The following is a 26008-nucleotide window of genomic DNA, read 5'->3' on the forward strand; positions in this document are numbered from 1 at the left end:
CACTTGCATATCTCAGACACATTTTCTAACGAGCTGTCTGGCTAAATGTTTTTCGGTGGGAGAAATTACAGTATCAATTGGAAGTGACTTTATAGAGTGAGAGGAGAAAGCAGATGGGAGGCGGGAAGATGAAAAGAGACTCAAAAAAAGATGAATTGAGATTATCCTTTTGAGATGATACACTTACATGACACTAACACTGACATAGATTGTATTTGTGGCTGTTCACGGGAATGAGGAAATTGCAATTTCACTATAATGCAGACATTCATTCTGCTTTAAATGTCTGATTATTTTTTTCTTTTTCTGTCTTTGTTCTTTCTTGTAGATGTGCTGTGGAATGCCAATGATTCCTCATCCTCCTCCAGTTCAAATCCAATGGCAGACAAAGATTCCACTTCCCACCGCTCTTTTCACCACTGAGTTCACAAAGACAGATCTTGTCCACACCTAAACCCACTTCCTAAATTTCTCGCTTCTGTCTCTGCCAATCTTCACTCTCAAGCCCATCACCATGACTTGTTTCCTGATATCGGCCTTTCTGCTGGTTTTCCAGACATATGCTGCTCCACGTGAGCTCATCCAGCCAGGATATAGCATAACACTGGACCCCATGGACCTTGCTTCTGGAGTATCAGCAAATATCACTGGAGATGAAACCTCATCTCCACCTCCAGGAACAAGTAAAAGAGCCCCTCATAGTATCATTATTGGGGTACGGAAAGGGGGCACGAGAGCACTGTTGGAGATGCTCGATATCCACCCTGAGGTTGCTGCTGCAGCCACTGAGGTGCACTTCTTCGACTGGGATGAGAACTATGCCAAGGGCTTTGAGTGGTACCGAGATTTGATGCCCTACTCTTACCCACACCAGATCACAGTGGAGAAAACTCCTGGTTACTTCACGTCAGCCCTTGCACCGGAACGCATCTGCGCCATGAACTCCTCCATAAAGCTGCTGTTGATCCTGCGCGACCCGGCCGAGCGGGTCATCTCCGACTACACACAGGTGTACTTCAACCGGCTGGAGAACCACAAGCCAGTGCAAGCCATCGAGAACCTGCTAGTGCGTAATGGAGCCCTGAATATCAGATACAAGGCCATTCAGCGGAGCCTTTATGACGTCCATATGCGTAACTGGCTGCGTCACTTTCCCCTGGAACAAATACACATCGTGGATGGTGACGCTCTGATCCATGACCCCCTGCCAGAGCTTCAGAAGGTGGAGCGCTTCCTGAATTTGACCCCAAGGATAGTGTCCTCCAACTTCTACTTCAACCAGACCAAGGGGTTTTACTGTATCCGCAGTGACGGCCGAGAGCGATGTCTGCACGAGTCGAAGGGACGTCCTCACCCGGCTGTCAACAGCACCATCCTCCAGCAGCTCCGCTCCTACCTACAGGAACACAACCGGACCTTCTTCAGACTGGTGAAGCGCACCTTTGACTGGCAATAAGAAAACACAGATCACAAATCAGACTTAATGAAGCCACTACCCTGTCTGGGATGAGGACAATAAGGGGGCATAAAGCACTTTACAGAACTGACATTTAACAAGCCCTTGAATAGCCTCCATACAACTGTTGTGATCTCTGGTTTCATCAGAGCTGTTTAATTTATACCATAAGGGAAAACATGTTAAAAACAGGGTGACGCTTTAGATTACAGTCCACAATGTACAGTTACTCCAGAGATATGGTATAATCTTTAGTATTCACGTGAAACAGTACAGTATACAAGGCATTGGTACTTGACAGAAAGACTTGAAGCTATGGAATAAGGGGGTAACAATTTGTGGTACTTTGCATCAGTCCATACTGTACTAGTGGCCTACACTTTGGAGTAATTAAGCTGTACATTGTGGGGGGGATAATCTAACGCGTAACCAAATACTGTAACTTGAGGCGTAAAGTTAAATGGAAGAATTTCCAAGCTTAATAAATCATTCTCTCTGTGCTGGAAGTGTTGATGTGATCAGCGAAAACAAGTTCACAAAACTGTCTTTTCCTCCTTCTCTCTTGTTTGATATTCTTGTTCTTGATAATAAATCGTTCTGCTTTCAAATGTAACAGCAAAGTGGCATGTTTCCATTCGTCTCCATTTCATTCTGGCCATGGAAAACAAACCTTAGCCTTCTAACCTGTATTGTTTAGGTTGTATACTACGGTAGGCAGAGGCATTAGAATAAGCCTTTGATTTGCTGTGGAGAAAGTTAGACATTAATGCAAGGAAATGGGTACCCTGGAGCAGCGCTTTAGTAGTACAGGAATCACTAATGGCTTTGGACATTGAAGGTAGCCTGTGCCTGCAGCTGAATCAGTCAAATCTCCATAGTCAGCAAGCGCAAATCCACAGAGCTTGTGTTGCATTTTGCTGCTGCTCTATTCAACAATTTGCTCAGCTGTTAAATGCAGTCATTAAATTCTACGCCTAACAGTGCTGTAAATCATTTATAAATGATACTGTTTGTGCATAGATGGGGTTTTTTCTCCGCAAATGGTCTATCTTCCGAATCGTGCTTAGCACAAAGTTTTCCCAGAAACATCTTGTTGTCCTGTACACAACAGATAGACGGGTCATGTTCCTTTCATTGATTAGGCTTTAAACAGCAGCCAAAGCTACAGCTCCAATGGGAACTGATATTCATGTGATCTCCCCACTCTGTCTGCTGGAATAAGCGCTATAACTCTCCTGAGGCAAGTAGTCATTGATGCTACATTGGATCTATATCCAGAGCAAAACATGGGAGGAGGTGAATATACCGTAGCTGTGGGCGATACAGAAATATGCTGAATATTTATATGAATAGTGTTGTTCATGGGTGATCTGGGGTTTTGCATCAGAATTAGGCTGGAAAATGCTCTGTGATTTTCATGTGTGCACAGAAATTGTGCTTTATGACAAAGTCAGCGCTAAATGGAACCACCCACAGGCCTTTTTCACGGCAGACATTCTGACATGTCACGGTGGGACATGAAGAGGTGTAAATAATAAAATGAATGATGGCTGAATTCCATTTATATCTGCTTCGGTTTCAGGGTTCTGCTATTTTTCACGCTGGCTCACTGTCACACTGTCACACTGTCAGATCTTACTGGGACACTTGAAGTGAACAGAGCCATTATTAATGTTATCAGGAAGACCTGTCCAGTTCCTGCTACGCCATGTCAAAATGTCTGCTGTGAAAAACGCCTGTAGCTCATCCTGCGCAGGGACTTTTCTCTCTTCTGTTCACCAGGGGGCACTTGGACCCCAGAGTAACTCATGAGGGAATGGTGAGAGGGAATGTGTCTAGACGTGCTCTTTCTAGGATCCCCTCTGTCGGGAGCACACACAGGTGAAGGGCCCGTGACAGTTACCTCCTGACCCTGGCCGCCACCTGCCTGCTCTGGTATGTATCACCCAGCCGCTCATCTGGAAGAGAACGAACTGTCCTAGGGCACAGCCTCGTTCCACCACAACACACACACACACACACACACACACACACACACACACACACACACACACACACACACACACACACACACACACACACACACACATACACACACACACACACACACATTACCGATCATTCCCAAGGTGATACACTGGTGAAGCAGTGTTTCCATTAAGCAGGTGGGCAGGAAGGACAAAAGGGCATGTTATGCTCACAACACAAGAGTACACACTGAACAAATTCCCAATTCTGTTCTTTCCCTATCGCAGGCAAAGTTGACTGACTATGCATGCTGTTTGCTGAAACACTGGGAGCTGCACAGTGCATCTGTAGCTGTCTAATGTTGGACTCGGAGGAGCTGCAGTGGAACACTGGGTTGTTTAAGGAGAAAGTTATTTTTATCATAACAGCAAATCCCCTGGAGTTCACATCATCTCAACAAATACAACGAGAGGATGTTTTATATTCTGTTGTCATATAAGGCTTTCATACATTATGTCAAGCTGGATTATCCAGCGTTTAGTTTGTTCGTGGGATTTGTTAATGATGATTTGATTTAGATTTCAACGATTGAAAAAGATTACCATATGAAAAGAAGATTACCATATCTTTGTTTACATCAGATCCACCCTGGATATTCTGGTCTTTACTGTGTTTTCCTTGAACAAGAGTCTTCGGCCATGCTAGCTGCTCTTTGAGGTTGTATTTATAGTACCACGGTCCTAGAGCTAAATGTCCGGATACTAACCTATTTACAATGACAGGGCTAACAGTGCACTTTGCTAAACAGCTAGTATAATATTTAGCATATTCACCATTTTAGTGTTGCATGCTCACATGAGTTAGTTTAGTTTAGCCCAGCATGCTAATATAATATGATATATGATATAATATGATATGATATGATAAAATATAATAATAGCACTACAATTCTCATCAACAGATAACAGAAATGTTCACGTGATGATGGTGTTATATGCATATGATGGCTGTTATATTGTCAGGAGTATGACATTTCTGTACCAGCTTTCAAGGCAAGCATCAAAAAGTTACAAAAATTCTGTCTCGGCCAGACTGAAAAACTCACTGCTGCTACTTTATGAGAGTTGTTACAATCTACTCTATTTATAATCCAGGAGTTCAGGCCTAAACTCCCAAATATTAAGTGGTTCAAGCATTATTACACAATATAAATTTTAACCATTTTACATCAGTAACTTCTTGCAAATGATGCTGTCGCTGATCTGTTATCATCACCCCAGAGGTCATGAGGCAACAAAGAAAATTGAAAGACAGATAGCATTAATTATTTGCTTGGCTGTATTTAAAATGTATTTTGGTCATTTTATAACAATTATCGCTAATGATACTTTTTATGGATTACTTTCTAGTTTGGGAATCACTTTTTTACACAATGACAAGTGACTGTCTTGTAATGGACAGTGTTACCAGCTGACAGCTGCAGTACTAGCATGGCTCAAATCAAGGAAGATGTTAATTAAACTGATGCCAGCGTTATTTCAATAATAGTTTTTTAAGTTACTTGTTTATATTGAGAGGTATTCCATTCTAGAACTTAGCAAGGAACCAAAACAAACAGCTGACTTATAATGTAGCTCTTTCTCACTATAATATATTAGGCATGAAGTTGGTTGATTTAAGTATTTGGTTCGTCCATTCTAGGCTAATGTGGCGGACTCCATTGAAGAGGGTGTAGAAAGGCACGGCTCATTTCAAGGTGGCAAAAACACTTGTGATAGTAATTATTATTATTTAAATTCCACAGATACATCCGACACTGTGGACCTTTAAAGCCTTGTTTAAGAGCTACTTATTCGTACAGAAAAAAGCACACGTTGCTTTGCATCTCCCATAATGCAAGGTAAGTAATTTAAAGCCCTTGACACTAACAAGTTGCTTGAACTAATGGATACAGTTATTGAGTGAGTCACTTATCACTACACGTCTTTGATAACTGCCAACGTCAGGCGTAATTAAGGGTTTGAGGGGTGGTCTGGGGCAATCGGCAGTAGATGTTTTGGCTGGTCTTGTCATCCCTAGAAGCCTCTAATGATCTGTCTGAGATTGTGATTGATGAAGCACTTAGCATCGAATCAAAGCACAAGGAACGCTTGCTGCTTGCTAAGCTGTTTGCAAACTAACAGCCACTGTATTTGTGTGATACAAGTCTATTACAGGACTGTCCATGATTTGAATTAATGACCTGTGTGTCAACATTAGAAGGCAAACCTAATCCACACTTTAGAGTTGACTGGCATGGCTCAGTGGGTATGCTATAAACTGCATGGGTCAGTGAATTGTGTTACTTTCAATGAGATGCAGGCGGTCCACTTCCCCCCCTTATGAATTGATGAAAGTTACAACATCTGCTATGTCTCTACAAGTAATCAATCACACACTGAATGTGTTAGTGTTTAAACGGTGGTACAGTCCTTTCATAGTACTTCAAAGATTCTCAATGAGTATCTTTGTGTTTATTTCTCTATGAAATACACAGCAATTCCACATATAGCTTTGCACCCAGTTGGCAGTGTTGGGGAGTAACGGAATACATGTAACGGCGTTACGTATTTAGAATACAAATTATGAGTAACTGTATTCCGTTACAGTTACAAAATAAATAGATGGTATTCAGAATACAGTTACATTGTTGAAATCAGTGGATTACATGATGGTACTTCTCGAGTTTATTCACTCTCGCGTAAATCCACCGGCGGCAAAGCCCCCAGGAAGCAGCTGGAGACCAGGGCTGCCGTAAGAGCGCCCGGGCCCCCGGCGGCGTGAAGGAGCCTCACCGCGACCGGCTCGGGACACAGGCCCGGGACCGAGGCTCTGAGAGAGTTCCGTCGCTACCAGAAATCTACGGAGCTGCTGATCGGCAAGCTGCCCTTCCAGCGCCTGGTGAGAGAAGACCGACCTGCGCTTCCAGAGCTCCGCTGTCATGGCTCTGCAGGAGGCCAGCGAGGCACGCCGGGTTCACACCGGACGCTGAAGCGCCGGGCAGCGCTAATAATATCACCCGTTGACCCAGTAGTATAAAAGCATATAGTCACTTGTTGCTCCAACATTAACTGCAACAGCGTCCCAATTTAATGTCATCTATCTTCAAGAACTTCTCCGCTGTTTGCTCCGTTCAATGTCGGGTATCGAGGGTAAATTACGTATTCTCCGCCCCCCCCCCCCCCTCTCTTTTTATCTTTATGACTGCTTGTGTGTCTGTAGTGGATGGGCAGAGGGGGGCATTTAATAATGTGATCGTTAAAATATTAAAATTAAAACTCAGAAGGGGAATACAAACTATGGGATGCATACTTTATCATTTATATCATATAAAATGTCATCAATATCGTTTAAAATCATTTTTCAGTGTGTTTCCTAGAGCGATTCGCTCGCGTCAAGCGCAAAAAATAGACTCGACGCCGAAGCGATCGCCGCATCGGCGGAGAGAGAGAACAACGCCGCAATCATACACTTAAAAAATGCAATACAAACCGGAAGTATTCCAAGTATTCAGAATACGTTACTCAGATTAGTTAATGTAATGGAATACGTTACAGATTACATTTTTGGGCATGTATTCTGTATTCTGTAACGGAATACGTTTTGAAAGTATCCTTCCCAACACTGCCAGTTGGGAACCATCTGCAATACCTCTGAGCTCTCATTACTATGGAAATGTTTCCAAAATGTTGCAGGATTTAAAAGTCTTCCAGCCGACAGCAATGCCGCGATTTTAGCTCTATATTGGCGGCTTTAATGCAATAAGCCTTTGGGAAGTGATGCATACTCTCAAGCTAACAATGTCCTACACAAAACCAACCCACTGAAGCCTTTTTTTACGTGTTGCATGATCGGAAAAAAACAAACAAACAATGAACATGAATCTAATGAGATCAGCGACCTGAAAAACTGATGCGTTTCCCAAAATACACGCTGGATTATCACAAACACAAAAGGCTCAGGAACATAAGAACTGTGCAGATAAACCTGTTTTTTGCACATATTTTAAAGCCTCCTTGCGTTTTTGTCTCCCTTTGTGATTACTTATTCATTTGTTTGTTGATTTATTTTTCATTGCCTCAGGTGCAGAGGGCATGTGTTTGATGTGCTCCCATGGCAGTCTTTACCAAAGTGGGAGGAAGGCTGCTGCTGCATTCAGGTCACAGGGAGGAGAAAGAGACATGTCTGCTTATTTGCGGCTGTTATAAAAGCCCCTGATTAATCCTGCGAGGCGAGGGAAAGAAAAGGATGAAGGTGAGATCAGGGCTACGTATGCAGCGCTCATTGTTAAAACCCTCTGCGTAGGCACATGTGAGTGGCAAAACGAAAGTACAGCTTCTACATGCTGATGCTCCTTCCATCGCTCCCATTGTTGACCTCTCGCTGTTCTGGAGACAGAATGTCAATAGAAAGTCACTGATGCAGAGGTTCAAGGCCCCTCTTAACAGATACTGTACCGGTTTTCAACCAATTTACTCAGTCAAACAGACTCCATGCAAGGAAATGCTCATCTACAAGCATAAAGTGACTGGACATTAATGGACTGGGATCATGTAGCGCTGGATCCGAACCTGTGGGCCCGGACACTTCTTTTTTTTTTTTTATATATATATATTTTTATTATGTAAGGCACAGTAGAACAGGTATCAATATCAAATTTACATTGAGTATCACATAATATCTGTACGACAATTAACAATATATAGAGATATTGACACCATAAAAATACTTTGCATTATGATGGGTTAAGAGTAAGATATACAGTCTACCTCCTAGGATGTTTTTCTTAATTTATGGACCACATGAACGTGGTCATGCGAACAATACATTACACAATTCAATGAAAATAATAATAATAATGATAAATAAATAACTGAAAATTCTATTAAGTAATAATTAAGTATTAAAGCTGCAGTTTAAATAAATAATTTAAAAAAAATTTAAAAATATAAAAAAAAAGAATAAGTAAATGAATAGCCCGGACACTTCTAGGAAGAAGCAAGGAAGTGTTTGTAGGAACAACATCATTTTATGAGAGATTAGCATTGTAATTACTTACATTTTTACTTTTTACTTGAGAGATATACAAAACACACCGTTTACCTCTCCAGGCTTTAAAAATACTAGAATTTGGAGGGGCCTAATACAAGAACCAGTTGTACAAACAGATTGGCTCAACCAATGACAACATGACAGCTCCACAAAAGGGAAGCCAAAGTCACCCGATCATCCCCTGGTGGCTGAAGTATCAGTTGTAAACCTGACCTCCTACATGTTCGTGAATGGGACCAAAGTAAAAATTCAAAGGACACATCAAACACCTTTTTTTCATAGAGGATTTTTCTCATTTTAGGAAGTTTCTATCACACTGCTGTATGTCATTTTACATTTTTACATTTGGTTTGGTGGAAATTTGTTTTTGTTTTTATGGCACTTCGATATACCTCCATCCCCCAATCACTACTGTGCAGACGTTGGTTCCAAATACACAAGATGGCAGCGTTCATATCCAGGATATTTTGGCTTCATTTCGGGATTGGGATAGTGCAAGATAGTGGAGATGGAGAAAGATATTTTTAGCAAATAACTTCACAGCCTAAACCAGCCCTCTTTATTTCTGTACAGCGTCTCTCTCCTGGTAGATCCGTCACAGATGTACTATTAACATTTTCTAATTGTTCTGGGTCCTCTAATGTAATCAATGCCTCTGCTGGATCATTTATGGTCTTGTTTGCTGATTTCTGACAGTAGAAACAGTGTGATATAGCTCCTTTAACATTTGAGTGACAGTTTGAAAAACCAAGAGGATCAGGTAGTCCTATTTGGCAATTTTAGTGGTTATTCTTCTCACAACCCGGTGGTGTTCGTCTGAACAAATGATATCTGACTTGATGAATATAAATTGAAACATTCGTATAAACAAGCCTAGCAGGAAAAAGTCTGAGAATTTTAGAATAATACAAAAATACCCAATACCCAATATGAGGTGACGGAAACTCTCAAAAAAAACATGGGAACTCTTTGTTGTTTGATAACGTTAATTAAATACAACTCCCAAGATGCATTTCTATAAGAAACATGTAATCCCCGAGCTTAACACGTTCCATGAGGAGGCTAAAGACTCAATGTTGTAAAAACTGGGAAACACAATCTGCAGCTTTGATCAGTTTACTTTTAGATCCTGGATCAGTTTAGAATGAAATCTGTATCCATACGTTTTTTTCTTAACTGCGCCAGTAAAGCGTTTCAGATGGGCTGCCACCACTGGGCAGCCTCCTCACAGAAGCCGAGGGTTTATGGGTGTTGTAGTAATTAGAGTTGCCCATCATACTTAACTCTCCAAAGCAGGATTTCTCAAAAGTAAAGTAAAGCTGCTGGGAATAACATGGGCTGACAGTTTTGTTACATCAATCATGTTTATATGTTAGAATAGTGTTAAAAGAGAACACAATCCCACCAGCATTATATCTGTGGTGCTCTCCAGCTTAGAGCTAACAAGACATGCACCCTCTGTTTTAGTGTCACTTCACCCTCAGCTCTCCGTTTCTCCACATGTGTGAATGCTGATGCTGCATATAGACTGTCTCTGTTCTCCCGGCTCCAGTCACTTCTCTCCCTCGGCCTCTTTTATCCCTCAATCCTCCCCAGCAGCTCTTGTCTATTCAAATCAAGGGCTGGCGGAAAAGTGCCAGAAGGCATTTCACTCTGGAATAAAAAAACGGCTCTCCTTTGGGTGTACAGTAGAGCCCAGAGTCCCAGCTCTGATTCCTCCGCAGCAAAACAACAACAGCCTGAGTGCGCAGACATGGCAGAAGGCATTGCATTTCAATGCCGGCTTATAGCGGCGCGGGCCCACAGGAGCCAAGTGTCACACAATTGCTTTTTCCGGCCGCAGCCGAAAGGAGCAAGAGGGGACCAGACGAAAGCAGGAAGGCCTCTGCGAGCTCCCTTGAAGTGTGTCAGTCTCTTTGCATTGCCTTCTCCGCCAGCTGGGGTCCCAGGATGCTCGGAAGCTAAACGCCTCTTTCGTTCATTCATCCTTTTCCACCCCCCCATACTTTTCTAGCGGTTGCACGGCTGTGGCACTTCGGGGGGGGAAGGTGACTGTCTGACTGCAGATTTTTCAAACGTCGCCCCTCATCACTGTCTGCCTTGCATTGTCTCGAGCTCCCCCACTCAGAGGGAGGACCGGGATCTTATTTTTAGAGCATTAATTTATGTTACAGAAATTAAGTATGCTTCGCTGGTGACTCACGCGTGCACCTTCTTATTGCTCAAGTCCTTTTCAAAGCACCCCCTGTGTGCTGCTCCATTTGCAGGCGAGCACAGAGATGTGAAGATAACGTGTGTTCAAAGAGATAGCACAGACTTCAGAGGAAACGATAACATCACCTCAGTCCCCCTGAAGTCCTCTGTAAAGTGAACAACATCCCCCTTGGGCCGGCTGCTAATCCAGCAGCTTTGTGGCAGCTCAAACAGGTAAATAAGTCAAACGGAAGGAGAGGAGGGGAAGCTAAAAAAAATAAATAAACAAACTCTCAGCATCACTTCTAGATGATTTCAAAATACTGTTGTTATTTGGAACACTGGTGTTTGATTCAGTTGTGTTGGCGCATGAATAATTGCGAACAGTGAGCGGCACAGGGAGGAGCGGAATGATCAGAAGGTTTGAAATGCGCCCCTTAAAATAGCTGGAATGATTCCAATGCTTAGTCAGAAAGTAGTGAGAGAAAATATGTTTCCGGGACTCTGAGAAACGGAGAAATTATGAATTTAACCAGTCTTATGAAAGCTTTATTTTTGAATGATGAACTATTGGACTAGTGGCAGAAACTTGGACTATGGGCAGAAAAGGTCTCTGGTTCGTCTCTGGTTCGACTCCACGGAGAAACAACAAAAAGACGTACCTGGATTGATCTGTCCAAAAATCCAAGAGGATTCTCCCTACCCTGTCTAGTGCCCCTGAGCAAGGCACCTTACTCCCCCAAAATCTGCTCCCCAGGCGCCGTATGGCTGCTCACTGCTCTGTCTGTCCTGCACCAGATGGGTTAAAAGCAGAGGTTAAATTTCCCTCCTTGCATGAGTGTGCTTGTGCATGTCTGTGCATGTGTTTGGGACAAATTAATGTATCTTAATTAATTTAAGCTGCTTTCAGACATTCACTGAACTTCAGACTTCTCCTGGAATTCCTTGGAGGGGCTGTAAGTGAGAGCGCTCAGTTGCCTCGGACATTTTCTCGAGTTTCTCCGGAGCAAAATGTCTGGAAAATATCCGAGTGGACCCATGTGAGAATACAGCAGGAAAATGTCAGCGGATGAGTGGGCGTGTCGATGAGGTTTGTAGCACGTCATTGATGTAAAACTTGTTTTTAAATTGGCTAAAAAAATCAAAGGATGAAAAAGAGGTGTCGTACATGTAGACAAAAGACGTCAGCCTGGAAAGATAAATTACGTATGAGAGCTGAGAACCAATGTTGTGTGTTGATGTGCTGCAGACAAAATGATCTCCGCAGTGGAATTTATATTTCATGTCCTGCCTCCTGGCTGCTCGACTCAGGCTCCACCCCCTCCCGTTTGTGTCATTTTCCCGTTGATGTGAACGTGTCTGACCCAGACAACCTCCCGCTAAATGATAAGTGGTGGAGATAATGAATGGATGGATTTGAATTCTGATCGAAATGACTCGACGTGAGGGGGATTTGTGCAGTGCTGCCCTCAGAGTGGGTCATTTGCCTTGGAGCGTCCTTATTGTATATCATTTTTTATACTAAAGTACATATTACGTTGATAATGTACAAGATCAATACATTACATGAATCTCCATTAAACTACTTATGTGAGTTATACGCATTTTACCAATGTGATATGATGATGTTGTAAGCGTTTCAATGAAGCCTCTCCAGTTACTCCTCTCACCGCCCAGTCTTTGGTAGATTACCTTTTCTAATGACTCTCGTGACACAGAGCCTCAATAGGAATTTATGACAATGGCTGGAAATCATTTGCCCCAAATCCACCCATGAGAGTGTTTTCATCTCAGCCAGAGTACATTGTTTAGCTTGACCTCCCCCGGCTGAAGCCCAGGGGTCGTTCTCGCCGTGCATACAAACATGTCGTTCATTTAATGTTCATTTAAATTGGGAGCATTTTGCAAACACACACGCGCGCGCACACACACACACACACACACACACATACACACACACACAGGCACCGTTTTAATGAGTTTCCCATCTCAGTCAATGAGAGAAGTGTATGTGTGTGTGAGTGGTCATTCGGGAGTGAAGGGGTGTAGCCGGTCAACTTGAACACAGCCTTGTTAAAAAGTCAATTAAAGAGAAACAAAGAGGGAAGGGGTGGGGTGTGGGTGTGGGGGGGGGGGGGGGGGGGTGAGTTGTTTCTCCTCGCAGCTGTTTTCACTTGCAAGGCAGTGAGCAGCCTGAGCAAATGAGAGCAAGGATTATTTATAGGCAAAGCCCGGCTCTCTGAAGGGAGACAAGTCTGAGTCCAAGATTATGACTTCTCTTTCTCTCTGGAAGTTCGACATCAAGCCGAGGCGTCACATTGTACAATCCCACACTCGCTCGCCAATCTTCTCCGGTCCTCTTGAGGAAAGGAGTTTTTTTAATGTCTCAAAATTACCGTGTGGCTGTGGAGATAATCTAAGCACTCTAGGTCCTTCAAGTAACCAGTGGCATCCACAGGCACTTTTAGGGGCCGAGCCTTTAGTGGGAGTTGGACGGAGCATACAAAACTCTGTCCTGTTATGTCCTCATTCAGTACAAGTGATGTGTTTTTATCGTAATATTGCAAACATATATTTCTAGCAGTGCAGCAATAATTCACTATTATATGTCAATAAGTTGGACTGGACGGCCATTTCCCTCCCCACAAAAAAAAAAAAATCAATATTTGAAATGCGCAGAAAATCCATGTCCCTTGTGCCCGAAACAAAAAATGAATTCATCCCGCCTCGGCTGTGGTTTCCTTTCTGCCCGCCGCCCAGTGCCTGATCTTTCATCCTCAATCCTCTCAGACTTTATCTGACAAGTCGATGAAGCCAAGGAAGAAGCAGCTAACGGTCAGACTGGGCTGTAATTGCCCGCCTGTGGGTGTGTACAGGGAGCCGTCTCCTCTTTATGGGCACAGAGGGCACAGGCAGGACACTTTTTGTTTCTCACACCACTGCTCGGCGGCCCTGTCCCTGATGAGAGCCTCTAACTTATTCTGCTTTGAGGTTTGATTAGATGGGACAGACCGAGACTCCTGATGTAATGCTGACCCAATTCTAATTTAGCAGACCGCAAACAATCGCCGGCCACTGTGCATGGGGATTTTTTAAAGTTTATTTCTCCATCTGAACTTTTTACCTCAAGAAAAGAAGTTATCTAAGGAAACAGGTTTTGTTAGAATTCCCACAGAATGGAGCTGAGCACATTAGTGCCCAGTGCAAACCACTGTCTGACCTGAGGCCTTTAACCAGCTGGAGATAAGGGCTATAGACTACTTTACTTTCCTCTCGTAGATTTAACCTGAGTGACACAGCTGAATTCATCCAGCTTGTATTGAACTCTCCATTTACTAGTCCACCTCTCTGTAACCCACTCACTTCACCCCTACCTGACATTTCAGGAGGAGGTGTTTAAAATCCTGTCTATTTCAGCTTCTTTAGCTTCCAAGCATTGTATAAATGTTTCCACTGGTCAAAATCCACACTAACATCTGGCTTTTGTCTGTCATTGTAATGGATACAATCAACTTAAGCTGTTTTCAGACAGGACCTGCAGGAAAAACCTGGAGAATTTGCCTTTCACACATGCACAACACAGCGGGAGGTTTTCTGCACAGACGCTTTCACAACAGAATCCAATCCTCCGTGTTATTCAGGTTCATCAATGTGAGTGTCGCCGCTTTTTCATCGAGAGATATTTGTTTTCTTTCAGGTGTTTTGTTTATTTCTGCCTGTCATGGGTTAGAAGCGTCATCAACCCTGACCGGTAAAACCAGTGAGGGATCTCCTGCTGTGTTCACACATCGACTTCTCTGGGATTTCTCCGGACTTTATACCAGGAGGCCAGGTGGAGAAAGTTCACAGAAACTGGGAAGTCTCACTGGGACATTAATTCACATTTGCACGTCTTCTGGAGAAAATATGGAGGAGCTGCAGAGTTCAGTGCATAACTGAAAGCAGCTATTCACTCCCAAGTGGACCCATTAAATCGTTCTTTCTTCTTTAATTCGAGCAGTCTAGACGCTGCCGCTACATTTTTTTCTGCACGACATTATCAATCAGTCACAAATTGTATTTAAAGTATAGCCCATATTCACTAATCATAATTTGCCTCATAGGGCTTTACAAGGTGCGACATCCTCTGCACTTAACCCTTGAATAGAGTGTGGAAAAAACTAACTCAAAAAGTCTGAGAGAGCTGGAGGAGACGGATTCCTCTCCCAGGACGGAGAGAAGCGCAATAGATGCCACGTGTAGCAGAGCACATCAACATTCATGAGAAAAAGACAGTCTAACATAAATAGAGAGGTGTTTTCATACAAAATAAAATGACAGAGATGAAAGAAGCCGTAATGACAGTTTTAATGATAGAGGTTTTCCCGGTAATGTTAGTATATGTGAGTAGGCATATTGTATATCTAAGAAATCTACTTGTAATCAGCTGCCTCTATGATTCACAATCCACGATGTGGCCCCGCGTTGAACTTCCGAGCGGTGGGGCGTAAATTGCCTTGAACATTCCTGCACCTATTGTTTTGTATATCTTGGAAACAACATGAAGCATGGATTTCTTTCTTCTAGTGCAAAATGCAACACTGGCAAGAGAGCAAATGGGGGAGAGCTCCTTCGACCCGTTTGTTAAGATAAGATAAGAAGTCCTTTATTGGTCCCGCAGTTGGGAAATTTGCAAAGTTACAGTAGCGGAAACATTACATAAGTAGCATGCAGTACTTGGGTGAAGGAATATAAAGAAATAGAAATATACAACAATATATAGAGAAAAATATATACTCATTCAGTGATTTCAAAGCTCAGAACATGTACAGCAATAAAGCATTTAATTCCTGTGACAACTCAATCCGTGTGAACCTTTTCTCATAACTGTTGCAATAACTGTTTCAAAATAACACTAAAGGTCCATGATGGAGGCTGTGTGAGGCCACGTGTCCATTCACTGTTGTGTTATTCTCTGACAGGTCACTGGGGAGCACTTCACCCCAGCACTTCATCAAGGAAGTGCTGCGAGAGGGATTTGTGTCCATGACGACAATATCTGAACATCATGTCACCTCTACTGTTGTATGATATTGTCCCCTTTGGTTTTTATTACTGTTTGTTTGTGGATTCACCCTGAGCACCAACCGGAAGAAGAAGCCTGCCCTCGAACCATCTGGCGCCCGTCTCACTGTTGCATTTCATAAAGTTACCTGCATAACTTTGCTGAGTAAAATGAGCCGTATAATGTGATATGGGTTTTATTCCATAACAGCAGCCAGATGACATGGTTCTCCTGCTTTATGAGAGGAGCCCCAGGTGTCTCCCCTTTAATAAGACGTTTCATTCGTTCTTAGAGGGAATTTGAAATTTTGCCCACTCACCCTCTAAAAAGCACCTCCACCGACTTTGCTTTTTCTGCATTTTTTAATTAGATGTAGGCTGCGAAGTGGATTTGCTTCAAATATTCAATATTAAAAAAGGCTTTTTGGCACGAGCAAGCCATTTTCAATCTATTAACAGATAAGACGTAATTAATGCCCCGTAATTACAAAGTTAGATTTTGGCCCACAGTTTAAATGAATAGAAGAGATTAAGAATTAACCCTAGCCTTGGTGGGAAATGACTTGAAAAGAAAGTTAATGGAGAGGGGGTTTGGGGGTGGGGGAGGCGGGAAGTAGATTTATAGTTTTGTATCAGTGCCGAAGATGAGAATGCACATTTATTTAATTGAAATAGTGATAATGACACAGAGAGCGGCAGTAATTCAGAGGGAAGCTTCTCCTACTGTGAGATGTTTACTCCCCACGGAGCCACTGGAGACGTGTGTGAGCCCATCCTCCCGTGAAGGGGTTTGGAATAAATGGCCGGATGAAACGGCACATGATCTTCCACTTTAGCAGGCTGCTTATTACGATCACATCTTCTCCAGTGCTATTACCCTATTGATAAATCATGGAGATTCATCCCCAGTGTCTCTGCAGTCGAGAGCAGCCCAGAGGGTCGGGGGTTGGAGACTGTCCTGCTGTAAAAAACAACCCTGTGTGTCGTCGGTGCAATCAGCTTGTTATTGTCTGAGATACAAATGCAGCAGTAGTGATTATGACTTAAGGAAAGAGGTGTATGTGTAGAGAGGAGCAAAGTCTGTGTCAGGAGGACGAGGCTGGAGTGAAAGATCCACAAAATTAAGTCAGAATTTTCTTTCTTTCATATGGCAGTTCAATATTTTTGTACCTATTTTTACTGCTGTAACAGGTACCCCTGTCACCCTAGAGGTGCTACATTAGGAGACACTTTTTGCAAGTGGTTTTACAAATGAGAGAGAAACTAAATTATACTTCACAGCAGCAGAGGCTGTAGTGTATCTGTTTACAGTTCAGCCAAACTGCAACAGTGATCGGAGCTAAGTTGTTTACGTTGTTACAATGTTGCCTGCAGCTCCTGTAACAGCTCACTGTGGCTGCTCCCTCTTATTCTATTACTCGCTGGCCCCATTTTAAAAGGATCCTCTCACTAAAAAGTAAAAATAAACTGTTCCAAACTGATATCAATACAAAACAAATATTGCTGGAGCACCTGCAGACATTGTTTCATTTAAGTTAAGGTTCAGACCAAACAGGGCTAGCTACCTAATTAGTAAAGGTAAATAAATTCAGTGTCGGTTACAGAAACATTACTGACCATAAATAGTCAAACCAGGGTTTGATTTCCTACGAAATCTTAAGGATTAAAACTGTAATTAAATGAAATGCATTTTTTTCAAATTTCATTGCCAATAGGATTATGGTGTGGAGAGTGGAGCCTGACAGTGATGCATCTCTTTTATCTCTGTATATTCTGTGGTATGCCAGCTTCTGTGAAATGCAAGCCTCTATTGTGTGCCAACATTTCTGCAATGTGGCAAGATACAGAGATAAAGGGCCGAGATGTGTAAGAGAGCTTACAACACGTGTGAGGAAAAAGGAACCAATCCTGTTTGGACTGAAGAGAGAACAGGCTGAAAACAAAGAACTGGTTACATCGACGTTCACTCCATGTTAAGGAATAATACTGGACCAGTGACTCTATTGTGAATCTGTTGTTACTAAAGTTACGTAAGCTCGTAAACCCACTGCCATTATCCAGCTCAATGGCAACAACAGAGGGGCTTCAGTGCCCACACAGCACTTTATGTTTAGTATTTAATTAAGTTGAGTTTGTTATATCCACAGCTGAACTTTAACTGTTATTTTAACTTTTTACTGCCAGTTACTTAACATTATTTTTCATTATTATAATGTTGTATTTCCATCCAGGTATTTTATTTTCTCCTATTTACTGATTTGTATTCTTTTGTGTGCCATACACCAGAGAAATACACATTTCCATGAATACCTGCGTTATTGTTCAGATGACGTCTGTTTGGCTTGAGTTTGACAAGCAAACAATTTCTAATTTCTACTGAACTGTCTCTACAGCCCAGGGTCAAACAGCAGATACTGCATTTATTACCATCACTAGGCATTTTTGTGAATATTTGTGTTCACACGTAATAAGGCAACACATCACCAGGCACTCGTGTAAATACCTTGAGTTAATAACACGAGTTGCATGTGTTGTGGGACTGTGTAACATTTAATATGAAGCAGACTAAAATAAGAGGGACATGTAGAGGTCAGGTTTTAAGCCTGTGTACGTGTGCACACGACAGGTTATTACCCGGAGCTATTCATCTGTTTCTGTTGGGCTTTGGGTTTTGCTGTGGCCTGTGGATATGAATTATTCGGCGTAGTTTTGTTGTTGACGCCGCTAATGAGGTTATGATTTCACCCTGTCAATTTGTCTGTTGTTGTTTATTAGCAAGAGTGCCCAATAAACTACTGGGCAGATTAGCATGAGGAGGATGTGGTATGTGTCAGGGAAGAACACATTGAGTGTCGGCATGGCATTTCTCACTTTAATTAACATTCCATGCTATGGTATTTTTCAATTTGCTTTAACTAATTTCAGAGGGAATAATGAATAGATCCTGAAGAAAGAGTGTTTAGTGGACATATATCTATGTGTGAGTGTGTGTGGTGCAGCTCGATTGAATGTAAAGGGACTGTTTGGCCTTGGTGGAGTTCTACTTAGTGCAATTAAATTCGGGTAAATATTTTGATTAACATATCTCGTGGTGGGGACTTTTGTGTGTTCATAAGTCGAATCAAATTAAATCAAGTTTACCATCCTGTTCATACAATGCCTTATATATAGATACTTTTCATTTCTTTGTGGTCTCAAGAGGAGCATTAATTACGTTTCCAGGCGGATTTTCTCTATGTTGTTGGCCTCTCCTTAAAGCAGATCCTAGACCAGTGAACGTCCTCCGCTTGTCCTCATCATCTTGATATTGCACAGCTAATAGCTGAAAAGTGGGTCTTGAAGTTTGAGGTCCACCTCTGTGTAGTAGTGATGGGCTGACACATCACACATCTGTCCTCTCCCACGCCACCGTGTGTGTGAATATGTGTGTGTGTGTGTTTGTGAGGTTATGTGCCGGTCTACGTGTGTGAGGCGTCTTGATATGAGGTGTGTGTATGACAGCCCCAGCAACACCTGGCCTCCCCAGCAGGAAGCAGTGTATCTAATAATGGCAGAAAGTGTCAGGGACACAAGGTGCATCCAGCAGGGAGGGGTGTGTACAGACGACATCGGACTCGCTCATCAAGCTGCTGCCTAACAACACCCACACACACACACACACACACACACACACACACACACACACACACACACACACACACACACACACACACACACACACACTCTGTGCCTCTTTTCCTTCCGTACACCACATGAGGGGGAGAGAGATAATCACGTTTCCTGTCACACTGAATAGGTGATGGCAGTTCGGTGAAGGAAAAAAAAGGTAAAACTAGAACGATGCAAATGTGCCTGTTTGTTTCTTTTTCTGCAAGCATCAGCTGTCATCGCAGCTCAGGTTTCACCGGAGCAATAACTCTGTCACTCCTGGAAGCTGCTCATGAATCAAACCCTGGTCATTTGATTGGCGGCTCATTACCCTCCACCTTAAGACAGACAACAACCTTCAGGAAATAAAGGTAAATCTGGAGGAATTAAGTGGAGGTTTGTATTCACGCCGGCCTGAGACCAGGAGGGACACCGGCACAGAGGTAGAAACTCTCTGAATTTTTCCTCCTCGCAGGTAATTGTCCCGGCTTTAATGTTCTCTAAGTAAAATTTTCTTGAGATAAGAGATGAGATTAATTAAGAGTCGCCTCCCGTGACGGACTATATTTTTGTTAATAAGACCATAAAAGGGATCTCTGCCAACTCTTTTAGCTTCTAACAGCCACTCAGTTATTCAAGGGCAATTTTGTCTTACTCTTGATGATTTATCACTCACTCTGACTTAAGTAATGACTTTGACTGTTCCTAAAACTTGAGAAAAAATCCACATGAAGCAGAAATACTTTGGAAATGACGTCAAGGCTGCCGGCAGGATCGACCTGACCTGTGGTTTGGTCGACCTTCATCAGATATAAGGTGTTGATCTGCTACCGCAAGGCTCTCAAGGAGGTAGGAGACGGATGGAGGCTGGATGGGACTTGTATTTTGGGAGTTTTCATTTGTTGGATGAAAACTTGAGCAGGCTGGGACAATGTTGCATGAGAAAATGTCACATGCAAACAAATACTCGAACACCAAACCACGCAAACGCAGCATACACACCGTGCAACCTTCATCCCCTCCGTACAAGTGTATCAGAGGAGTCTGAGAACTCCCTGTTCCCTGTTGAGGGCAAACAGCCGCCCCCATCGCCCACTTTATCTCAGCGTTCCCACCACCGGCGGAAAGGAAGGTCTTTCATACAGCTCTTATCACTCGACTCGGAGGGAGAGAAGGTGGTGGGAGGAGGATAAGGTGGGGGAGGAGGGCGATGGGAGCCCCTGCCGTGCAAGGCCACAGACCCGCTTTCCCATGCCCGGGTCTGATCATCCGTCCCCGCCAGGACACAGAGTACAGAGAGAGATCTCAGCTCACTCTGGGGGGCTGAAATTCATCGAAAGGAAGAAACAGGAGAAAAGTCTAAAGCTAGAAACAACCTGCCGACCCTCACATCTCCCCTCTGGAACCACACAGCACAGCACGGGCTCCACATGATGTTAGAGGCAGAAAGGCAGAGCCACAGCTCCATGTTTCCACTTCCATCAGCAGCTGCGACGTGCTACTATTTGTGTCTTTGTTTGCTCTTATACATTTACACCTGGCACTTAAAGTGAGCACCTTCTAATGCATGTTAATTTAGCAGCACAGCAGTGTGTGTGAACAGTGTGTGTATGTGTCAGCATGTTGGAACAGGTGAGAGCTGGGATGTTCCTGGAGCCTGTGTTAGAATAAAGCCTCATAGAAGACATAGTGGTGAACTGAAGAATTTCAGTGATATCTCACCAAATATAATATAGAGTTATTTTCTGTCATAAATAAATTAATCTTACGAAGTGACCTTGGCTTCTTGTTCCAGTTTTTATTAATAAAACCTGTTGCTCAGAAAAGTTTGAAAAAATGATACTAGGGGAAGTAGATGCCACTTTTAAAAAGAAAACATTTCTTGTCTCATGCAAGAATTTTCTCATTTCTTGTAAGTCTTGCTAGTCGGTCTGTGGTGGTGTTTTCATTCTGACAGTGTCAACGTGAGCTACAGAGGCTGAGTCATGGTAAGAGAAGACCTGAGAACCCTGAAGCTGCTGCTGCACAAAGAGCTGTTCACCTTGTTAAGTTCAGCGAAGCTCAAAATGGAGCATCAGTTGTTGTTGCCATTGCCACTGCTACAGAGCGCTCGTGTCCAAATCACACTGAATTCGACAGCCCACTTCCTGCAGCCCTGAACATTACACACGTTAAATGTTATACTGATAGATGCATCCATTAAATCTCCTCCTAAAATTACACCAGTATTCATTTCTCTGTCCTTTAGGACCCATTGTATTATGTTTCCCGATATAATGGTGACTTTAGTTTTTACATTCATTATAAAAATAAAAAGATTAATAACAATAAGAAAATTATAACAGCTCTGTTTCTCCTCATTCCGACATTGAGTTCCCAGTTAAGGTCCAGTCTGTGCATTATATTGAAAGGACAAACAAATCATACATAACATTTAGAATTACTGGGGACAGAGGAATAGAAGTCAAAGATGCACTCTGATCAAATGGAACTCAATCATCCCCAGATTGTGTGTTGCCTCATTTCAGTCGCAACAATAAATCCACATATATCTCAGAGCTTGCGACATCACAAAATAAAAGCCTACATGTCTACATAATAGCACTTTCTATTACGTTTCTGCTGACTGTTCCCAGGGACACAGGAAATATTCAAGCACTTAAAACCAAAGTGAACATTCGAACCTACGTAAGTGTTCTGAGAAGTACCTGAAATTACAGAAGCCATCTCTGAGAAAGTTTTTAAACGGAGGAGACGGGGTTTATGACCTATGCTGCAGCCAGCCACCAGGGGGAGATCGAGACGCTTTGGCTTCACTTTTGTCGTCCATCTTCATATGTGGTGTATTGATAAGACCTGTATACCTCTGTGCAGCAGCTCAGTCAAAGCAACAGCGACATGACCCAGAGAGGCGGGGCTGAACATCATGTGAACACTAAATATTTCATTAATTAGCATTTGATTTTTAATTGCCCTATTAGTGCACCATTAGTCCAGATTAAACCAAACAGCTATTCAACAGAAGCACGCGCCATTAAAGCGGTGGTGAAGCATGGCAACTCCACGAGTGTCAGTCATCTCGAACAGTAGTGAGCCTTCACTCTCTGTCAGCTCCCTGCCAAGAACTGTAATGTCTCCTCTACTCACTGTAAAGCTTATTACATCCCTTCAATAACACAGGAGAAGCTGGAGGGACTGTCATCATTCATTTACCCAACGAAACAACAACTCACAGGGTGAAACAACTGAAGCATTAAGCACATCTCTTTTAACACCCATCGATCTGATCACTGCAATAACGACGCTTGTTCTTGAATTCATATTTTTATAGTGCGGATGTTACTCCAGTATAAGCTGCTCTGCACAGACCTCCTTTAACGTTTAATTCATGTTAATGTCCTTCTTGTATAGAAACCCCTTACTGGGTCAGGACCAGGTTTCACAGTTAACTCCCTTGTCAACTATTTGCCTTCGAAAACACTGTGATCATCTGCTGCAGGTTTATTGGAGGTTGAGGATGCAGCCTTTTTTACTTGTGCCCTAAAGCTATGGAACAACCTCTCTTCAGTTATCAGGGAAGCCAGCTCACTTTACTTTTCATCTAGATTGGGAGACTACCTGAGAGCCCAATGCACACCAGGGCCCAGCAGTCTTATGAAACCACATTTAAATCATGAAATATCAGTCCCATAAAATACACCTGATGTTTCTATGAATCATTCCCTGAAGAATCAGAGAAAATGTCTCTGTTCTTGAGGTGTTCACAAGCTCCAACTTTGGAATATTCAAGTCATGATGTGACGTTAGATGATTTCAGTGTAATGTCTCATGATAGTGTTTTTTTCAATGAATAATGCCGAAGTGGATTGGTTGTCATTTTAGTTTTTTTGCTGAGATGGTTCAAGCATGTGTACCAACAGGATCTGAACGATCCCAGATTGCTACAGTACAGACGGTGGCTCCAAATGAACAAGCTGCATTTGAATATATCAGTTTCATTTCTGGTTAGGGGCAGGAACTGGAAAATAAAGTAAGACACTTTCACATCTGCAACAAATCCTCTGCAGGATTCAGGTGAAGTTGGGTGAAGCAGGTGGACGTACGTTATTAATTATGCTGCGGCAATCACATGATTTGGTTCCGAGCACTTCAACACCGGTGTCAGCTCTTATCATCACAAACTCTCTTGACATCTTTGTCTGTATCTGCTTTCAGAAATACACTGGACTCCGTAGTTCCTCTGTATTTTCTACGGAGACGGATCGTGTTTGAAGGCAAATGTCCGAGTGAGACGTTCCACAGTTTCTGTGGCTTTCTCCTCCTGGCCCCAACACAGCAGGGGATCCCCCGGTGGATGTGTTGCTATAGTGAAAGTATCTGTGCAGAGAACCTCCTGCTGTGTTGTGCATGTGTGAGAGGCAAACTGCGGGTAAAGTAAGTATCCAAATCTCCGGATTTCATTTGGAGGTCGTGTCTGACAAGAGCTTTACAGTCAACCACATCCAGCACCCAAAACCATAAACTGGACTCACTATGTTGGCTTTCCACCAGGCTTACTGCCTGCTAGCTCAGTGTACAGTTGTTGGACTCATATACATATTTCCATCTTACTCTCAGCAAGAAAGCACATAAAAAGAACTATTCAATTAAAGCTACAGTAATATGGAGAGTTTATGACTTTTCCCACTGTTACAGGTAGTATTCAAAAATGTACCATGACAGAAGAAATGTACTATCGCTAGTTTAGATGAGATTCAACAACCACAACTTTTACTTATAGAAAAGAGATGCATTAAATTACTGATCTTTTCCCTCCTCCAGTCAATTGTATTAACTGTTGTGATTATTAAGGTTGGACATATGATCTTCACTAAACTTCTAACTTGATTTTGTCTCCTCTCAGAATTTCAACTAAGAAATAAAGTAGGTAAAGTTTCCCGTCTGCTTGTTTCCAGCAGATAAGAAGCTTCTTCTACTGAACATTTAAGACGTTACACTATTCATGCAGAGTAATGAAGCGCGACCTTCTTATATACAGTCTGTGAGCACGACGCATATGCTCCGGGAGAGATCTTTGTTTCAAGGAGGAATGAGCGAGCTCAGGCCCAGGCGGCGGGGTGAGGGAGAGGGTGTGTGTGTGTGTGTGTGTTGGGGGGTGGTGGGGGTGCATACCGGGCCAGCCCTACTGGGAGCGACCTGGGGACTCGCAGCCTTTTGAAGTGGTAATTTGCCCCGGACTCGAGGGAGGGTCTCCAAATTGAAATGTCTTTTGACAACAGCAGAGAGCCACCGTTGTCGCCTGATTGAGCCACCTTCAGGGACGGAGGGAGAGGAGGCGGGGGGGGGGGATGAGACACAGACACAGAGAAAGGGAGTGAGTCACAAGCGCAGAGAAAGAAGAGTTTCACTCCAGATGACATTAAGTGCCGATGGTGACATGAACTCTCATCAGATTTTCATTAAGCACTTCATAAATTCATCGATCCAATTCAATCTATCCAATTTTATTTGTATAGCCCATAGTCACAAATCACAATATTACTCATAGGGCTCAACAAGGTGCAACATCCTTACTCTCTGTCCTTAACCCTCAACAAGAGGAAGGAAAAATGACCAAAAAAATACCAAAACTATCTCATTCCACACAAGTGTTGTGGCTCAGTATCAGTTTTAATCCCTCGTCCATATACACACACCTGACCACTCACGTTCACTGGGCAAGAGCATGCTGGCGTAAATTAGAAGCTTTTTCTGTTAGTTGCAGAAAGAGCTAGACTACTAACAAGAAGAAGCAATGGCGAAAAGTAAAGCTCAGAGTTGAACTGCACAACAGTTGTTAGCAAAGACAACATCTTCATGGCTTGTAATTGATTAACCAAGTTGCGTTCTACAATGGTGTGTAGAAGTGAAGTTTGTTTTCTTCTGGAAGGGGGTCATGTGATAGGAGCCTGACATAAAAGACCCAATCAGCAAGTGGCTGTGAGTGTCCACGCCACCGCTTGAAACTGAACCGGGACCAGCAGTGTTTCCAAACTTCTGAGCAGCTCTAGAAATCTGGAGTAATTTGGATGCCAGACATATCAGAAGCAACGTTTTTTTGCAAATTATAAACATTGTGTATGTATTTCAAGACAAACAAAAAAGCACAGAAAAGAGAAGTTTTAATGTTATTTTTCTATTTCAGCCCAAACGTGCCCATGCATCCTGGTGACATGAACCTTTAAAACATCTCTATGAAATATTTCATGAATTTATACACATCTGGGAACTGAACTTCTGCTGCTCCTGTTCTCTCCCTTTGTCATGTAACTCTGTGTAAGAGACGAGAAGTACCAGGAGAAAACAAGAAGAAAAAGAGAAAAAGAGATGTTTGCAGGCAGTGTGGTCTGCAGCCTTGAATGAGTTGAGGATGAATTTGAGTGAGAGGAAAAGCTTGAGGTCACTGCCTGTGCTTCCATTACACCTGCCTGTGAACTCCTCATAGATCCCTGCTTATTGCAGAGAGCAAAGAGAGACAATTAACAAAAACACAAGCAGGGAAATTAATGTAAAATTAGGTTACACTCAAAATATTCACATTACACAAAAGTCGTAAGGCAATATTGTGTT

The 26008-nt window shown here is 42.8% G+C and overlaps 1 protein-coding gene across 1 annotated transcript; it reads left to right on the top strand.

Annotated features, from left to right (window-relative positions):
• The first annotated feature begins 514 nt into the window (after window positions 1-514).
• hs3st1l1 (heparan sulfate (glucosamine) 3-O-sulfotransferase 1-like1) lies at window positions 515-1962 on the top strand. Its single transcript, XM_061087721.1, has one exon. It carries the CDS (start codon window positions 515-517, stop codon window positions 1454-1456), a length of 942 nt encoding a protein of 313 aa, XP_060943704.1. The 3' UTR covers window positions 1457-1962.
• Window positions 1963-26008: the final 24046 nt, after the last annotated feature.

Source organism: Limanda limanda, chromosome 15, assembly GCF_963576545.1.
Source record: "Limanda limanda chromosome 15, fLimLim1.1, whole genome shotgun sequence".
NCBI lineage: Eukaryota > Metazoa > Chordata > Actinopteri > Pleuronectiformes > Pleuronectidae > Limanda > Limanda limanda.

Excerpts from the sequence above, each read along its gene's own strand:
- hs3st1l1 (XM_061087721.1), top strand. The coding sequence starts at position 515 with ATGACTTGTTTCCTGATATCGGCCTTTCTGCTGGTTTTCCAGACATAT.